This window comes from Perca flavescens, chromosome 22, assembly GCF_004354835.1.
Source record: "Perca flavescens isolate YP-PL-M2 chromosome 22, PFLA_1.0, whole genome shotgun sequence".
NCBI lineage: Eukaryota > Metazoa > Chordata > Actinopteri > Perciformes > Percidae > Perca > Perca flavescens.
Window position 1 is genome coordinate 8,455,332 of NC_041352.1, and position 19,705 is coordinate 8,475,036.

The 19,705-nt window shown below is 40.8% G+C and overlaps 1 protein-coding gene across 2 annotated transcripts in view; it reads right to left on the reverse strand.

Moving 5' to 3' along the window:
- The window catches only part of col11a1a (collagen, type XI, alpha 1a), a 101,672-nt gene extending 82,700 nt beyond the window's left edge, over positions 1-18,972 (reverse strand). For both annotated transcript variants that reach the window (XM_028569215.1, XM_028569214.1), the window contains exons 1-2: positions 18,881-18,972; positions 3,001-3,519 (exon numbers count right to left, since the gene is read on the reverse strand). In XM_028569215.1, coding sequence (XP_028425016.1) covers positions 3,001-3,115 — 115 coding nt within the window. In that variant the 5' untranslated portion in view covers positions 3,116-3,519; positions 18,881-18,972. The remainder of the gene's footprint in view (positions 1-3,000; positions 3,520-18,880) is intronic.
- Positions 18,973-19,705: the final 733 nt, after the last annotated feature.

Sequence of the window (19,705 nt, forward strand, 5' to 3'; positions counted from 1 at the left end):
GCTTGTGAGGATGAACAAGCTACTTACTTTGGAAAGTGAACTGAGGACCTCATTGTGAGTTCCTGTAGAGTTGCTTTCAGTTCAAACTCCAGGACTCATATGTTCCAGATGTGGCCAGGCTACGACCCTCACACAGAAGTGCTGAGAAAACTTCAATACTGACCAATCCATTAAGGTGGCCAAATTAGTGTGCACAGGTTTTAAAAGAGTGCATCTGATGAGCTGGTGTGAGTTTGCCCTGAGGGCTGAGCAAACAAGCCATATAGCTACCAGCAGAACTCAGGTGGCATAGAGGGATGGACCTTCCTTAGTCTGGAGAAGAGAGAAAATAGCCAACCCTAAATTCAGGCAAGCCAGCCTCTATTTCTCAGTTATTGGATCATCTGACATCATTATGCAAAGGGAGGCATGTGGGAAAGGGAGGAACAGTATGACACATTACCAAAAGACATAAATCGACTAATCTGATATAATCTCCGTCATGTTCACAGGTGTATTTCGATGTAAACAGTGTGTTCCAAGAGATAACATAACCACCTGTCTTAGGACAGAGGCCAAAAAAGTCTGTCTCAGCTCATCCTTTATCACATAGTATGTTAGACTTGAGCAAACTGATATCATAAATCCTGCTTCTGATGTGTCATTTTTAGCCCTCACAAATAGGTGAAATTGGCTGATAAACTGAGGAGGACCTTTTCACCTGCAGCTCCCTGAGACTCTAATAATATCTCAGCCAGAATGTCTCTCTATATGTCCCCCCCTCTCTCTCCCACTCTCCCTCTCTCCTTCCTTTAACTTCCACCATGCTGCCGGCTAAAACAAGACAGCTTTATGCTAGTGTCATACCAAAGAAACTTTACTGAGACCTACCCAGTTTTTCAAAGCATTTCCGTCCCCACCCCCCTTGCTTTTCCTCTCAATAACCCCTTATAATGTATGCCTCCATATAAATATCAGAACATGTTATCATATGGGGTTTTTTCTTAATCCAAACAGGTCATATTATAGAAAAGGAGAAAGCCCCTGTGATCCTCCCATTTCAGAATTTGAGTTTACATTTTTGCAGTAATAGCACAAGTTGTGTGGAGGAAGAAAAGCTTGTCTCCAAATAATTCCACAATGACTATAAATATGTGACAGCTACACAGGACAAAGGTACAGCAAGGAGATGATTAGCTGATGTTTCCGGTTGAGCACATTACGGAGAGGACTCTGAAAATGCTAGCTTTGTCTGCTGGAATGCACATGCCTGCGCCCCGGGGGCTGAGAAAACGTGTCTGTACACTGCTAGATGGAGAAGGCACCCTGCAGAAACAGCTTTGACTGACTGAGACCCTGGAACACTGAGCCTGCAGCAGAATGCCTAAGATTTATAAAAAAAAAAAAAAAAAAAAAAAAAAAAGAGGCAGGAGTTGTGAGATTTTTCAATCTGAAGTAAAATTCCAGTCCAGTACCTTCTGAACTAGCAGATTGTAATCCTAACTGGAAACAAATTTAGCACATTTTAAAAATGAGGCTGAATTTTGATTCTGGAAAATTTTCATTATGGAGATAAAAATGTATCATCTAGTCTCTACCTGTATCTGTGTGGAACAATACATCTGTACAGAGTTGTCTATAGGCCAGGGTGTGAGGCCTAGTATGTAATCCTGAACCCTGTGACTTGTGGCCATTATTGCTGCAGGCTAGACCCATATGCAGGCCTACTCTTTGAAGGCTCCGAAATCATAGGGAAGTGCAACAAGGACCATCATCAAATAACTGCTCAGTACTTAGAGTGGAAGCATTCCCACCACTCACACAACACAGCCTTGTCCTGCTGCCGACAAAACATCTAAGTGCAAAGTTGAGGGGAAGAGCTGGGCATGGCGGGGGTGGGGTGGGGGGCTTGGACAAGCCAGCTTTTGGGCTTCAGTGTGGACCAGGGTAGTGTGGAGATAGGGTGAACCTGCCTGACCACTCAGCCCCCTGCAGACCCAGACGGACTTTGCACTCTGCTCTGACAAATCTGAGATCCACTATAGCCTTTTTAAATATGTAGCCTATTTCACCACTACATATTTATCATCACACTAATGCTGTAGCCAAACAGAACACCCCGGTGTCTGCAAAAACAATGTTGTGTGACTGATAACCAATTAACTTTCTATCCTGGACAGGCTATCTTCCTCTTCACCTGGTAGGATTACATCCCCTTATGAACGGTAGGCTACAATCAGGTCAACTTAAACATGTAATTACAGCCCTCCACACTATCAAAGAATTCAATATCCCATCAGCCTGAAATAAAATCCCTGATGAAATTCCACAATAGTAAGTAGTATGTTATCAAAGTCCAGCGTCTGCCCAGTGTCATCTGGCTGAAGAAATCCACCCTGCTAACCGTGTCCACATCCACCTAGCGGACCACAGTTCCAACAAAGAGCTTTATTTCACCTAAGTGACTCTTAAAAAGCAGGGAACGCTGCTCTGTTTTCCCGAAGGACATACGGGCGCCTTAGGATGAATTTAATTAGGCGAGATGTTTCATCTTCTGAGCGGACGCTTTCCAATCATGCCTAAACGTAGCCCGCGGTAAATGGTATGATAATGAATATAGTGTTTTGACCAACAAAATAAATGTGCACCTGAAGCGATTACCCCCTGAGAGCAGGTAGGCCTACTCTATAAATTGCCTCTCAGGGTTTACCGTAACCGTCCACTTCACTACAGTATAGCGAGCAGAGTACAGTTTTACTGTAAACTTTTTGTTTGGTGGCATCCACACAGTGTTCAATCCCACTGCGCTAATCTCGCTGTAACTACTCTGGTTGTGGAACGAAGAAAACAAAAACAAATGTACAATTGACAACGGAGCAAACGTGACGTCGCTGTGTCCAGGTAAAGCTGTTAATCCCCCAATCTCCATCATCAGTTACCGAGTTTCCCCAGCCGGTCGACGCTGCGTTCCCTTTCGGCCAGATAAAGTTCATTAGAGACGTTTGATCCTAACAATCTTACCTGCTCTGATATTGGTAGCCTGTAGAACCAGGGTTAAAGTGATGAGTACGGTTACAGTGGAATCCATAAACCACCTTTTCGTTTTCCACCTTGTGGACCACTTTTGCATCTCCATGGTCGGGCGCCCACAAATGAATAAAACTTTTGAGCGGCTTCAGGTGATTTTAAATGACGTCCCTTCCACAATCCCAAATGATGATGGAAACTGTCCTACAAAAAAGCCATAAGTGAGAAGTTTTAGCCTCTTCTCTCAGCCACACCGAGGCCCCCGATCCTCCTTTCCAGTGCCCAGCCTTCACAGTGAAGGTAGTCGGGCTTTAACCAAAACGCACAGAGTGCAGTCGGTACACTTGGTACGTCCACGGACAGGAGGGCTGGGCAAGCTCCACAAACCGAAGCCACGATTACAGGGAAATGACAAGGGAGCCAGCCCCCGATTAGCAAATCACGGGGCTGGAAATTCTCCTTCGGGTCCACCCATTAGCTTTGTTATGCGCCCCCAAGTCTCTCCCCAGTGGTCTGAGGGAAGAAGAGAAGAAAAATACAAGTTTGAAACGACCTGGGAATGATGAAATGGCAGAACTGTACATCAAGAGTGTTTCTATAATATTGATAATATAATAGATCCATTAAGCTTCCACCACCTGAGCTGGCACAGATGACTGCTTTTATTTGCAGCATGACTACAGTGAGTAAAATGAGAAACTGCTTTAGCCCACTCTGCAACAAGTCCTTATTGACAGTAAAACACACTTGAATCAATTCATAAAAAACATTTAAATTCAGTATCCATATACCAGAAATATAGAAAACCACAACCACACATAATAAAAAATACATTGGTAACACTTTACTTGAAGGTATCTACATAAGAGTGACATGACACTGTTATGACAGTCATGACACATGAACCCTAACCCTAACTAACTATAACCATAACCAGTCATGACAAAAACCGAATGACACTTACTAAAAGAAGTGTTATGTCATACGTCAACGTTTATGACTTGTTTATAATGTTTATGACACATTCATGACAGTGTCATGTCACTCTTATGTAGATACCTTCAAGTAAAGTGTAACCAAAACATTCTATGATCATATAAAATCAAAAACATAATGATGAGCACATGGCATTAGTGTTGTGAAGAAATCAGTGCAGCTCAATGGTGTATCACTTTGCAGACACTGTATCAGATATACAGTAATCCACATGGTTGGGAATTAGCAGGGCCAGCGTAAGCAGTATAGGCGAAAGCTAGGGCCACAATCCATCCCGAGGGGTGTGCGGGCACCCCAAAGCCAGGGCCAGCCAGTGGCATAGGCAATATTGGCAATTGCTAGGGCCTGAAAAACGGTTTTAAAACAGTAACGTTAATACAGCGTGTTGGAGTCAAAAGCAGAGGGACCGCAGCGTTCACTAACGTTAGCTTCTTGTCTCATCTGGGGTCTGATAAACAGTAAATTCATCAAATTCAGTGTCCACAATGCCGTTTGTAACTTTGCCAAAGATTGAGTGACAAGTGTACTCGCCCTGTTGTTTATTTGGTTGCCATGACTTTGTGAGTGATGACGTCCTGTCACTGTTCCAGTTGCTCACCCTAAGGGGAGAGAGAGCAGTTGACAGTTTGCTTGAGTTCAGTAGAGCAGACGGCTCTGCAGAGTTGTGTATAATTACGACTTTATGACTTTTCATAAACAGCTGAAGGAGCGGCGGTGAGCGGTGTACATAGCGGAAACCTTGTTGTGCGTCTGCCCTATTTCTGATACCATGGCGGCACGGTAAAACGTTAGCCCTGCTCGTAATGGTCAATTAAAGTGCTCTCCTTATCCATCCCCTTTTGTAATTAATAGTTGTTAGCCTTTGCATTTTCATCATGGATTGTCTTTTATGTATAGCAAACAACAACATGCATCATGTGAGAAAAGACATGTTTTGTGCAGGAATGCTAGGTGTAATTACTGTTGCCGTTTGTGGCTTTCATGTGGCTTAGGTGCAATTATTGGCTGGGGTTCATCATCAGCAGCTTTTTTATTAATATAATGTAACACTTAATGGTCACATATACTTCTCTTCTCTCTTCAGATGCACTTTAGAAATATTTTAATACCACCCTGCAAAAGCTGGGCCATCTTAGCATCAAGTTCTCCTGTCCACTCCACCTGAGCACCTTCCAGTGATACAGCATCAAGCACTCCTGTCCCCTCTACTTTAGACAAGCCCAGCGATGCAGCATCAGTTTCCCCTGTGCCCTCCAGCTCAGTCATGTAGCATCAAGCGCTCCTGTCCTCTCTACCTCAGCACTTCCCAGCAATGTATCACAAAAGGCTGCACATACAGACCCTGCTGACTGATAAGGTAAGAACAGAGTTTATTTACAGAGGACCATCCTTGTTGGAACACTACAGCTACATTGTGCATATTGCACTCAGGTTTCTGTAATATAGTTTTTTGTGCAATACTCTTTTTTTCTATTATATTTATACATCTTTTTGTTTGCACTGGTTTCTTTAAAAGGTCCCATGGCATGAAAATGTCACTTTGAGGTTTTTTAACATTAATATGCGTTCCCCCAGCCTGCCTATTGTCCCCCAGTGGCTAGAAATGGTGATAGGTGTAAACCGAGCCCTGGGTATTCTGCTCTGCCTTTGAGAAAATGAAAGCTCAGATGGGCCAATCTAGAATCTTGCTCCTTATGATGTCATAAGGAGCAAGGCTACCTCCTCTTTCTCTGCTTTGCCCGCCCAGAGAATTTGGCCCACCCATGAGAGAGAGACATCATGGCTTTCAAACGAGCAAAGTGGCAGTTGGTCAAGGCACAAGTATTGATATGCAAACAGTTTTTTTACATCCACTTATGGCATACTGTGGGAGTTAATTTAAAGCTTGTGCACATACACAGTTCCATAAAACATAATCAGTTTGGCTTTATAAAACTGATTAAAAAAAATGCGTATGTATAATTCTGTCTTCCTGCCAACACACAGTTTTAGTCATGAATGAATGGATCTAGCCCCAGATCTCAACCTACTTGAACAACTATTATTGATTTTGGACCAACACAAGACTTTCTTTCCACCACTATCATCAACACCAATTGAGGTAATACATTTTGAAAGAATGGTTTTCATCCATTTAGTCCAGTTTCAGAGACTTGTAGAATCTATGTCATGGTGCATTGACGCTGTTCCAGGGACTTGTGGTGGTCTGAAAGCTTTACTTAGACACTACACTTTGGTTTTTCCTTTAGTTTGTCACCCATGCACTCAATGACCTCAGATTCTAGTCAGAATCTGAGTCTGATACTGCCCCATTGGGCTGTGATTATGGGGCATGTTTCAACCGAACCAGGAAAGAAAATGCCTCTGCACTCAATTGAATAGACCTACAACCAATCAAAGCAACGGAGACAGACGTCACAGAAGCTGCAAGTCAAAGGCAGGCTTCGACAGAGCAAAAGCAAAGGCGGCAGTTTCCGTGTCGTGTGGACAGGTGTGGCAATGTGTATACATACATGATCAAGGTTCTCTGTTCCTCTTTTTAGATTAATGCGCTGTCGATATCTTCTATAACAGACAGTGATCTATCTACATCTCAATTCTCCAGCGGCAGCCATCTTTGTTGCCATTCAACCCAAGCGCTCTTTGGTGACGTGGTTGATTACGTTACTTTTCATCTGTTTATCATCGTATAAAGCCCGCCCTGACAATGTGATTGGTCCAACAGCTCTGGTTCTACCATAGTTGCTCCACAACAGATCAAGTCCAGACCGAACTTCCCGACCTCAGATGTTGTGGGCGGGGCTAAGTTTGGATGGCATCCAGGCTAATTGAATAGGTCTATAGGTTCGCTATGCTGCACTGAGAACAAACGCAATCATCTGCCAACAATGTAAGATAACGCTACTTGTACCCAGTTTTTCAAGAGTTTTGTGCAAATGACTGTGTGAATATCCTGAAACAAGTCACAATAAGGCAAGTTGACCAAAACACACTTTTGGACAACCCTAAAGAGTGATTGCAGGGGGGTGAAGTTTTTCAGGGTTCCTCATCTAATGGCATTTTAGAAACAGAGTTTAGTCCAAAAGATAGTCAGCTCCTTGTGTCTCTTGGCTCAATCCGGTGAAGGCATGGATCCTGACCAGGCTCTGTCTGTCAGCCAGCACGCCCTTCCTAGCCAGCCAGACTCAGCCTGTTTCCTGCCAAACAGTATCAGATGATCCTCCTGGATGACCCGTGGCAAAAGCAGAGCCATTTCTGTGGGACGAATTGGTGTCTGGGCAGAGAAGGTTTCATGCTACATCTGGTCTTCTCATGGTTCATAGAGCAGGGGCAGTCACTCCCCAAGTGGGCCCCGGGGAGTTTCATGGGCTCTTGTGGCGGTCCAAGTAGTCCCAAGTAAAATCTCTTTACTTTATGGTTCAAACTACATTTTTATAATTAAAGTAGGGATGCTAATTTCTGTTACCCGACAAGCCTGCAACTGAGTCCCAGCTCATGCGTCCGAGAGGCTCGGACATCCCTTCTGTGATCTGTGGACAGCAGCAGACTTGTAGCGGTCGCCCAGCAGCGATGTTGCATGCATTATTGTGGACACATGCAGCCACCTTCCTCGAACCGCTTGCGCCTCCATGCAACCGACACTGTCTGCAGAGTCTGCAGAGCGTCTGCCTGGCATGCTCTGTGTAGGACGGCCCATTTAACCAGTCCTCATCGATATAGTGCCATGTGTCACCCATCCAGCAGAGAGCCACAAACTTAGCAGAAAAAAACTTAAATCCCTATTTTATACAGTCTGTTCTTAAAACGCAACAAGGAAGCAAGTTATAGCAGTTAAGAAATAGATTGTATAGCCTATTTTTGTTTTATCATGCAAAAAAAAAAATCTTAATTACTTGCTTATTTTCATTTTCAAAATAATGTTTTTAACTGTTTAACTGATTGTCAGGGTGTGACTTTATTTCACGCAGCTTTTGATCTTTATTGTCCAGTTTGAGTTTTATCAGTGTTTGTGTAATTTGCTTTTGGTGTTATTGGTTGATTTGCTGCATGTTTTATCAGTTATTATTTTCATGCTTTTGTGGATTGGCTGTGTTTTGTTGATTGCTGTAGACATTTGTTGGACTGGGGATCAAGGTAATAAGAAGCAGCTGTGACTGACTGGACCACACCCCCCTCCACAGCTCAGGATTGGCCTAAGGATAGTGTGCTGTGCTTGTTAAAGGTTGATGTGAGACAGGTGCAGAGAGAAGGAGAGCAGAGAAGAGACACGTGTGTGATCGGCTGGGGGAGTGTTTTAGTTTAGTATTTTGTATGCTGTGCAGTATTAATCTGTTTTGTCTTAAATAAATTATTCAAAAGTTATCCTGTGGAGCTTCAATTTTTTAACAGTGGAAAACGTTGCTGGCAAAACAGAACCATACACTCTCGTGCGACAGTATTGATCAGTCAAAATTTGAATTGCGGTTAAACATGATTGAAACACCATTAACATGCCTAAATTAAAGAAGGAAGTGCTCGGCATTGCTTTGACTTTTTAGTTTTATTATCTTTACTATCATCTCCTACATACCTATTCATCAAATAATTCACAACTTGTACACACTTTAAAAGAGATATTAGTAATTGCGAGGCAGTCAGCAATGGGTGATACACTTGAAAGATGCTGCAGTGATAGCAGCAGATGGTAGCCTCAGGGATAGTGAGGCGTGCATGCATATGATTTGACATTTGTTGGTTTGATTTCCTGTCGTATGGGAAAATCTGGACAATGAGCAAGTCAGATTCATACTACTTTTAGTAGTTCTAGCAGCAGTAGCATTCATAGCTTATACATACTTGTAGTTGTAACAGTTACTGCCTCAGTTCTATGGATAAATAATATAGATTACCTTGGCAAAGAATTGCTTTCTGAATTTGATGTGCAATTCAAAGTGTCACAGTAATGTACAGCACAGTGGACATTTTGACTCATTAAACTAAATTAATTTCATATTTGAAGTTATATTTTAAAATCTTTCAAAACTCCAGCTTTGTGACAACCAATCAGGTTTGAACAGTTTATTAGTAATCATTTGTAGCCCAAAATAATTTCTGATTATAAAAATGCCAAATCTGTGTCTAAAACATATAGTCCAACTGAAATATTCTCCCACGATTACTGCCAGCATGTGCATGTAATTGTTATCAGCTGCGACTATAATGACAATCAGCCTTTGTCCAAAATTGTTACGGTCTCCACTAATGAGATGGTCCTAAAAAACAACAGATAACCAAGCCAACTAACTGCTACCAGACAAGTGATGAATAATCTCTCTGGCAGTTCAGTCTACTTACTTACTATTGTAGCAGTTACAATTAGTGATTCTGTACGGTAACTTCAGTACCTCAAGAAGTAAGTTGCTGTGTATCAACTTTTGAACTGCATCATAGTTTTGGTGTTGTAATGCTGCCATTTTTTGGACAGGGGTGCTTATCCTTCCTACTTCATACTACAACATAATTTGGTGTTGGTTCATGCCCTCCAAAACTGCACATATGTGTAGGCGTTTTCTGATCGACAGGACAATATTGCCATTTCAAAAATAAAAATCTTTTTCGGAACTTACACCGCTATCGTTAAAGGGTCTGTACTCGACATTCAGCATCATGTGGCCATGAAAAAATGTAGGTATTTCATGTATTGGGGAACGTATTTTTTATTATTAAGGTTTGGTTTAGGCACAAAGTCAACTTGGTTAGGGTTATAAAACCATTGTGGTTTGGGTTACAATTACTACTTTGTCAAGGTTATGGGGATGTTCATCGTCATGATTACAATAATAAACACTTAGCTAATGGTTAAAATAAGCCAACGTTTCAGGGTCGATAGAAAACTGATCTCCTTTTTAAAGATCGTTGTTTTGTTGACCCATCCTTTCACCCCGACCCCTTTCCTCTGCGAAATTTGTAACTCTACAATAACATAACCCAATTTCCTCTTTTGCTCCAGACAGACGAGTCATAATCACTACAGCTAGCCTTTGTTACAACATTTGTTTCCCTAATACAACAGACACGAATGCAACTTTTACTGAGGAATGCAAAACCTAACAGATTAAGAGGGCTTTAGTGCCTCAATGTTACAGTTACCAGTGCACTGTCCCATGTTGTCTATATATACACACACACACACATATATAAACAGATGTCAGGAATAAAACCAGGTAAATAAAAATCAAATGCCTAGAAGCAGCCATACAATAAGCTCCACTGTTCAATATACTAAACCCTACAGTCCCTGACAAAAGTCTTGTCGCTTATCTATTTTGTAGAAACACCTGTTATTAACCTGACTTTTAATTAATCAATTGGTGTTAGAAATAGCTCATATGAAAAGCTAAAACCCTCCCAAATGATGTTTAATGCACTGAAATAAATTAGTTTCACTGAAAAAAGATTTATCATTTAATCAAGACAGAAAGGTCCAATTTTGGCAAGACAAAAGTTTTGTCGCCTATACAGAAATTGAACAAATTTACTGCAAATACAAAAATATGTCAGCAAATTAAGTAGTGGTGCTGTGAGATCCAAATTTAATATCTTGTATGACTTTCATGAGCTTGAAGGACTGCATCCATGCAGTTTGGCAAGGATTCATATAATGTATTGATGAAGTCATCAGGAATGGCAAAGAAAGCAGTCTTGCATGCCTCCCAGAGTTCATCAATATTCTTTGGTTTCGTCTTCCATGCTTCCTCTTTCATCCTACCCCACATATGCTCAATGATGTTAGTCTGGTGACTGGGCTGGCCAATCCTGGAGCATCTTGATCTTCTTCGCCTTGAGGAAGGCCAATGGGCTTTACCAAGCTGTGAATATTAGAATACTTTTTGACAGTTTCGTTTTGCACTGAAACATTATTACTAAAGCTGTTGGGATTAATATGAGCCATTTCTTGTAAAAACATCTTGATTAGAAATATATTTCAGCGGCACTTCAGGTCAATTTGTACACAAGCGACAAGACTTTTGTCAGGGACTGTATATTTAGAGAACTAATCAACCAAGATGGACCTAATAAGAGGTTGAATAAATGTTAGCATCTTGCAATACATATTCAAAACCAGTAAAACAACCACTCAAGAAAATTTGACTTAGCATTCTCTAAAAAATGTAAAGATGTAAATTACGCATCGGGATCCGACAGCAATTTGTTTTTGACAGGATCATTTCCACTAGCCATTAGGCAAAGCCTAGTACAACACATGATGTAGGGAGGTCAGTAACAGGACCTTTGTGCCAAAAAAAGAGACCTAGATTCAAAATCTAATATGTATTTTAAATATATCCTGTTAGACATGTTTAATCAGTACTGTATACATGTTCAAATAAGAATAGTTCTTTTACCTTGCCATGAGTTTTACCTGACATGGTATTGAAACACTAGCACTTTTCACAGGCACACTCAAGTCAACCACCCGCCACTGTCTGTCACTGTTTACACACTGCACAGAGGAGAGTATAAAGAGCTCTTTCTCTACACTTACTCTAGTCCTCTGTCTAACATAAGCAAGAAACAGTTCCCCCACTTCACTAACATTATTTTTGGCTTCCACAGTATTTCATAAGAATAAATACACTTTAAGATATTGTATCAATTGGTAAGTTTAGTCATCATGGGACTGAAACATTTTATTTAGAACCATTTTGGGGTAATTTGAGATAATCTGTGGAAAGCTATAGCTTCAATCGTTTGAAAATTTCTATGCTATGGGTTTTGGTGTTTTATGACATATTCTTGCCATTGAAATGACTCTTAGTTGGCATACACAGGACTCTGATAGGGACAACCATGTATTTTCAATGTGGTCTACCATGTAGCACACCAGAATTAACTTCTGACTAAATGCTGCCTCCATTTTTAGGGCATGTGCAGGCCCAATATATAGTTATATGGAGATGGTGTCAGTTGCTGCTTATTTTATATAGATAACCATAAAGAAGTATGACATGTACAGACCTATTCATCAGCTTTAGACCTAATGCAGAGTAGCAAGATCTACCTTACTTGCAATTGCAGATGTCAATCTTAATTTACAGAGCCATTTCCATTTGTGAATTACGCATCATAGTTGAGGTGGTTCGGGCATCTGGTAAGGATGCCCCCTGGGCGCCTCCCTAGGGAGGTGTTCCAGGCACGTCCAGCTGGGAGGAGGCCTCGGGGAAGACCCAGGACTAGGTGGAGGGATTATATCTCCAACCTGGCCTGGGAACTCAGGATCCCCAGTCGGAGCTGGTTAATGTTGCTCGGGAAAGGGAAGTTTGGGGTCCCCTGCTGGAGCTGCTCCCCCCGCGACCCGACACCGGATAAGCGGACGAAGATGGATGGATGGATGGATGGACAACAGTCATGTATTGTTATGCAATTTGTGAATTATAGAGTATGTACCGTTTTTTGTTTTCGCTGGTATTTTCTTTGTTTCCATAATTATGTTCCAAACATGTCCATTCTATCTAATACATTTTTTTTATATTAGATAGTATTATTTAGTAATTGGCACCAAATATGTATGGTTGCATGTCTTCCTTTAAAGGACACACATCTCACAAATATAAATCAATGTATGATTTTTTTGTGCTCTAAAATTCTGATGTAAAGCTACTCCGAACATGTTTCTGTTGTTCACACTGATAACACCCACAGGTCTGTCTCAAGTCTCAACCATTGGGAGAAAAAAAAATTAAGTCGTGAACTGAAGTCAGCCTGGCCTGGTCTACAGGTGTTCGTAATGGGAAGCAGCCTGATTCTAAAGCACATAAGAGAAAGGAAACCGCGATCTTGCAGCCAGACATGCAACAAACCCTTTATATGTCTCAGAAAGTCAGGAATGTCATTCTGTCTGCATATTGTAGATGAGAGACATCTAAAGTGATGGCTTCAGCTGATAAAAGTATAATTTCAGGGCTACTGCAATTTTCCTCTGTGAGATGACTTGATAATTACCATTTTATTTATGCTGTATGCAGCGTAGTATGCCACATGTTGGAATAATAATAGTTGGCATCCAGATATAAGGTAAGCCTGTCTTAGAAAACATTTTTGTTTGTGCCGTTATAATATTTTGTGGCCCTTCACCCCTGTTTAAAGAACGACTCCCAACTATGTGCTCATAAACCGGAGTCCGCCTCAGTAAAAGATTTATTACATGGCAATTATGAAATAACATAAAAATTTAGTTAATGTGAAGATGATGGAGCTTTTGAATGTTGAAAATTGCTGTGTAGCACTAGCACAATAACTATGAGCTTCATGGACAGTTTGAGTGCTACACAAATTGTCCTCCCTTAATGTAACAATTTATCACCTAGAGTGCAGCTCTGCTTTCAGCCAATCATGAAAAGTTGAAGGTAGAGCTGTATTTTTGCACCACCTGGTAGGGGCGGATCTCCAGTGAGCCCTCAGAATGAAAATGTTGAGTTCATGGATGTTGTCGGTACACAATCCGTTCTGCCTGCACGATCCGTTCTGCACATGCGCAAAATGTTTGCGCATGCGCTGATTTACGACACTGCACGATCTGTTCCACGCTTCCGGTCGACAGCCAAGCTAACGTTAGTTACGCTTCCGGTCGACAGCCAAGCTAACGTTAGTTTAGCTAACAGCTAATTCGGCTAACCTCTAGCTGAGACAGCATGTAATAACTTTAAAAGACCCTCAAAATAAAACGTAAAAATAAACGTTAACATATATAACAGCTGATACGTCAGTTCTACTTTACTTGTGCTCCTTTAAAATACAATCACTCAATAATTGTCTTTATTGTTATTACTGTAAAGTCTTAATTTAGCTGTAGTCTGCTTTTCCCATTAAGTTTGACTTAACGTCATTTTAGACTGAATCTAGCTGTCAGCTAGCGGTTCGCCGAATTAGCTGTTAGCTAAACTAACGTTAGCTTCCCGGTGGAGGCTAGCCATAGGCTAGCGTGGAACAGATCGTGCAGGTCGTAAACAGTAATATCTTGCGCATGTGCAGAACGGATCGTGCAGGCAGAACGGATCGTGTACCGACAGATGTATTAAGATAACTGGATACAGTGTTCGGTAGGAAGCCCCGTATGTTCCAATGAGAGTGCTCAAAAGCGCATAAAGCAAACATGAAGCTCGGATCTTCCGCATTGTTGGCCCATGACGTCACAATGGACACGCGCACTAGCAACAATTTGTTTGTGTTGTCTTAGCAACCGGTGGCAACATGCTCGTTCATGAGCTTCTCTCTCGTGTCTCTTACAAGTGGCAAACTCATGAACTCGCTGTTTTCATTGTCTAAAATATTCACTAACGTTAAACATTGTGTTTTTGTTGTTCCCGATCGTTTACATGCTTAGCTAAATAAACGATAGATGTATTTAGCTAGACAACCAAGGAGATTTAATCATTATGTCGTGCTACTAGCTAGCTAGCTAGCTAGCTACTAACTAGCGCTAGCAATTAGCCTGCAGTTTCATGAACAAAACTCATCCATAGCTTCATCCCTCATCCACGTTACAAGCTTTACAGCATACAGCCCTCGGATGTATCATAAGAGAGAACCAAGGCCATGTAATCACTATGTCTGTAGTAACGTTATGTAGGCATGATCTTAATACAGCCATGCTAGCTACCCCTGATGTTAGCAACTAGCTAGCTAGCCGATAGCCCCGCCAGTTTGGGAAACGCTAATGATGTTACATCCACGTAACAGGCTTTACAGCATACATACATCCCTCGGATGTATCATAACTTCCTAAGATAATACCATGGACGGATTAATAGATCACATGGTGAATTACAACCATTAGCTATATCCATTATTACAGCTAGCTACATGAGCTCGGGAGAACGTAGAACAAAGAAAGTCATGTGAGCAGGCGAGCGCAGTCCCGCGGCTCTGGATTTGCTTCTAGTGAATGTTAAAAATGTTAAAAACGTGACGTTTTAAACAAGGACCCTTTCAATGTTCGGGCTGGTAGGCTGATATGCCCCGAAACAAATTATCCGCTGAAATATAGACGTTTCTTTCGCCATGCAAAGTCTATGTGAAAAGTCTTTCTGGGCCATGGGGTGCAGTAATACCCCTATCGGCTAAGCCCATGGTGGCTTTTAGACATGGCGCTCTTCTTGGGGGCTTGGTTGAGTTAGGAGACTTGCATGACCTTGGTATGTGAGTCTGATGCTGTTATAAAACAGACGTCAGACTTATTCTGCAGCAAATATACTATACATCCTCTGTTGCACCGTCCTTATTACAGGTGGCAAGGTGAACAGTAGAGGTGAATATAATCTGTTGTGAAACTGATTTGGTATTAGCCTGACAAGCCAGACCCACATCAAGATGTTGGGTCTGGGAACTCACCATTGACAGGGCTCAATCCGAGGGGCGGGATAAACGGTTGTCTTTCAAATTCAAATTCCCTAGGATAGTGCTACAACCAGGTAGAGCAACGAAGAAGGTAGCGAAGCTAGTTGATAGATTAAACTTTTGCCGTATCCGGTCGGCAAAACTCTGAACACATCTTCCTTTTTTAAGAATGATTTCTGTGCCGTTCTTTGTTCTTTTCTCAAAGAAAAGCTTAACTCCAAGTCTTCCAGAAGACCACTGTTCCCAGCAGCAGCAGCAGCAGCCATAAGCCCGCCCACCGACTCTATACACAATGTGATTGGCCTGACCAGAGTTTGGTTTTTCCAGCTGTCTCTTTACCCTGCTGCCCCTAGGGTGCGTCTAGATTTCTAGGCTAATTTGGTATAGTTGTTGGGAACAGAAGATAAATTTAGTAAAGGTCATGGCAAAATGAGCTGAGGTGGCTACATGGTGGACTGTTGACTGAAACGGGGGTGAAGAAAGCAGGGAGTCACCCTGGCTGAATGGGAAGATAGAGGGGCTACTGTGAAGTGAGGGTGGGTGGCCTCAACTAGCTCCAAGTGGTGTGTGTGTGTGTGTGTGTGTGTGTGTATACATGTGTATTGGGGGTCAAGCACATTTGTAAAGCAACAAACATTTCAATAGGTCAGTGAGGGAGACATCTTTCATGACTCCTGCACAGGCAGATTTATGATTCAACCAGAAACTGGGCTTAAACATTCACACCAGCAGCACAGAATAGCTGTGGAACTCAATTCACTCACATTTGACGAGAAACAGCAGTATACTCTGCAGTCACAAAATCAGTCAGTTGTTTGATTCAATAATGGTTGCAACATTACAACACTGAGACTTGGATTAAAACTAAATCCCAGACACCCACTGCAAACATTAAGCATTAAAGAGCCCTGGCAATAAATTGGTAATAGACTTGGAATGTGTGTAGATTAAAATCATAGACAATATAATGTGACAGTTACTGTAACTGGATAGTATTTGGACACAATTTCACATGAAGACTACATTTACAATACTGCTATTATATATATATAAATGTACAGTCAGTTGCCAATTTATTAGGTACACCTGGCTAAAACAAATCGTCTAATATCATAGTTCTGCAAAAAATCCTACCTTCATGAAGATTATAATGTTACATTTTTGTTGAAACTGTTTGATAGGTGTTGACCCACCCCATTTATATAAATATGGATAGGCCGAATACAGTTGTAATGCAATACAGTTCAACAGCACCACAAACTACATCCTCTAAAATGACCAACCAGTTTAATATAGATATACATATTAAATATAAGTGTTTCCCTCACTTAGGCTAATCCCCCTAAACTTCACACTTCTGTAACCACCCTACCACATTAAATGCAAGGCCATGTGATAAATAAAGCATGTAACCTATAATGTGTAATATTTTTGTACATGGAATAATGTTATAATGCAGTCATAAGACACTCATAATGTGCCTTAGCAGCACATATGCTACCCAAATAGACCAGAGGTTTGATCTTCTTAGCCAGCACTGACTAAAAATGTATTTTTCACATTTCCAGGTTTGCTCTGTGGGCAGTGGACGTCAAGCAATTCACAGAGCTCCTTTTCATATGTCTCTGTGTCTCCCTCCCACCCTGTAACTGAGTTGTTGAGAATTGCCCTGCAACAGCTTGCAGTCTGCACCCACAGGGGCCGCACTGAAATGCTGTGGCCTCTAAATGGAAGCCTACAGGTTCACAGACTTGCAGAGTGATGCATTGTAGGAGGTATACTGTACGTCTTTATTCATATTATAAAATGACAGGGTGTGTGTGCTACTGTAGGCATTTGATATGGTGGAATTTGGATGCATGTTTGATGTTAGTCTGTCTGTCTAGCTTGTTCCTGCTATACCCTTACATGACTCCTCCAGTCATTCATTTTTTTCTGTTTCAGCCCATATACTGTCTCCTACTGTACATGCTGATCCATGGTACTGAGTCATTTTCACCACACAGCTCTTTATGACTCTAATGCTGCTTTAAAGACTGTCAAAACTAAAAAAGATCACAAAAGCTACAAACTAGTAAACATAGCTGGCATTAGATAGGTAGAAGCAACTCTGATAACCCTATTATTTGTTCAGCCCTAAGATGTGCCAAATAATGTGCTAAAAGACAGGACCTAAAATAATTTTAAAAAATGACTCACTTTGACTTGTTCTACTTGTTTTATAAGAAAAATAATACTTTAAATGTAATGTTCAATTAAAAGGGTTGTTGTTTCGCCACTAACTCTAGAGTCTGGGATGTCCCAGGAACACTTGAACCAAACACCAAACATTTCCATGAAGTGATGGCAAATTTTTTGATAAAATGCAAAAGTGACATGTATCACCTGCTGTATGTCAGACAGGTTACATGTTTCTACAAGCTGGTGCTCATACCACTTAGTCATGACTTGTAACCAGTGACTGCCCGGAGGATAGAAAAAATTCACTGGTTCAATAATTATTTTTTTTATATATTCATTACTATTAACACCTACAACATATATTGGGAAAAAAAGGTTAGTAATGTAAAGTATACTGGCTCCAGAAAAGCTTTGACTAATGAACAGTAAATTAATATCTACTTGAACGGATAAGCAGTGTGCAGGAATCTCCTTTTTAAACAAACTATTTGAGCAATTAAAAATGCATTTAAATTGATTTCCACATCTATGTTAACCTTAAAACCAAAACAGTTTATTCACCTTACGATTTCTTAGAACTGTCCCTTTCTACATGCTGTATTCCTACATTAGGAGTGTTGACATTATCATCTGTGTTTCAGATTTAATGCTTATTTCAGGAGATCTCACGACACTGTTGTCCCTAAGAAATACCCATCCATAACTCACACCAGAAAACTCAACATGTCCCCAGGATTTTCCAAAAGTGACACAAGGAACCTATTGCAGCTGTAAGCAGTCCAAAAAAACAGAGATGCTAGCGTACCTCTTACTAACACGCCTAATGTAATGGAGCCGTTGTTAATTACACCTGTGTTTCCTTCTGTAATAAGTCAATGTCAGATATTAGAGCAATATACATTTTTCCATTTTTTTTCCATTATGCTAGATTTTAGTATTACCACTGAATCAAATGAGTCCCTGGAACATGATGCTAGTAGTTAGCTACTTCCAAACCAACTAGAAAACACTAGCATACCACCCATATAGACAGTACTTTGTAACTTTTAGCTAATCTCAACTTGCAATTTTAGCTAACGTATATGTGCTGACATTTGTGTCCAACTAGAGAAACCTGTGTAAGTTAAGCTAGTCTGCCATTAGAGTGCACATTTAACCAAAGAAAGAAAGTTAGCTTTGCTAACTACAGTAACGTTAGGTTAGCTGTTAGCAGTTAGCAAATATTTCACCAGCAGGTTTAGTCAAACAGAGATGTTTACATATTATTATATTGCTGGAAAACAATAAAGTGCAAATAGAGGTAGCTTAGAAAGGAACTTACTCGGTATTTAACTTTTCTCGTGGTTTCTTTAGGTTTATCTTTGAAGTACTTTCCATATCAAGCCCCCCTGTCACACACACAGCTGCACTTCATTGATGCTTGATTGTGTCTTGAGTCTTGCAGGTGATTGGCCAGCTGGTCTGACTGTCAATGCTGCTGCGTAAAAAATTAAATGATGAAAAGCAACTGATAACCAGCAACGTATGTTGTCTTAACTTTTTTGTATCACAAAAGCAATTCAAGTAATAAAAATTGAGCAAGTTAAAAATAAAATAATCAAAAATAATCAAATAAATGGGATTGGCCAGCTGTGACTGGATGAGAAAGTAAACTATTACAATCCCTAAAAACTGTACAGTGTTATTTTCAACGGTCTACTACTGGCCCAGAATACACCAGATTTGGTCATATTCTAACTATAAAGTGGAGTAAAAAGTACAATGTTTCCGTCTAAAAGTGGTGTTTTATTTTACTTTTTGCACTTACTGTATGTGAGATACAATTGAGTAAATGTATAGTTACATTACACTACTAGCATCATTACAGTATCATCCTTGACCAACAAGCTTGGAGGCAGGCCTTCTATAATTAAGGATTTGCAACCAGCAATGAGAGGTGGTGGAGACTAACAGTCGAGACATTGGACGTAGTGGGAATCTTAATGTCACATTCATACATCCTCCCCACATTAGAATGATAGGACTGTGCATAAATGACCCTTTGAATATTACCTCGGTGCACTGCTGACCTCACCATATTACCTTAACACTGTTTATGAATGTCATTATATGGCACAGGTGGCTGCAGTAAAAAGGTATTTGAAAG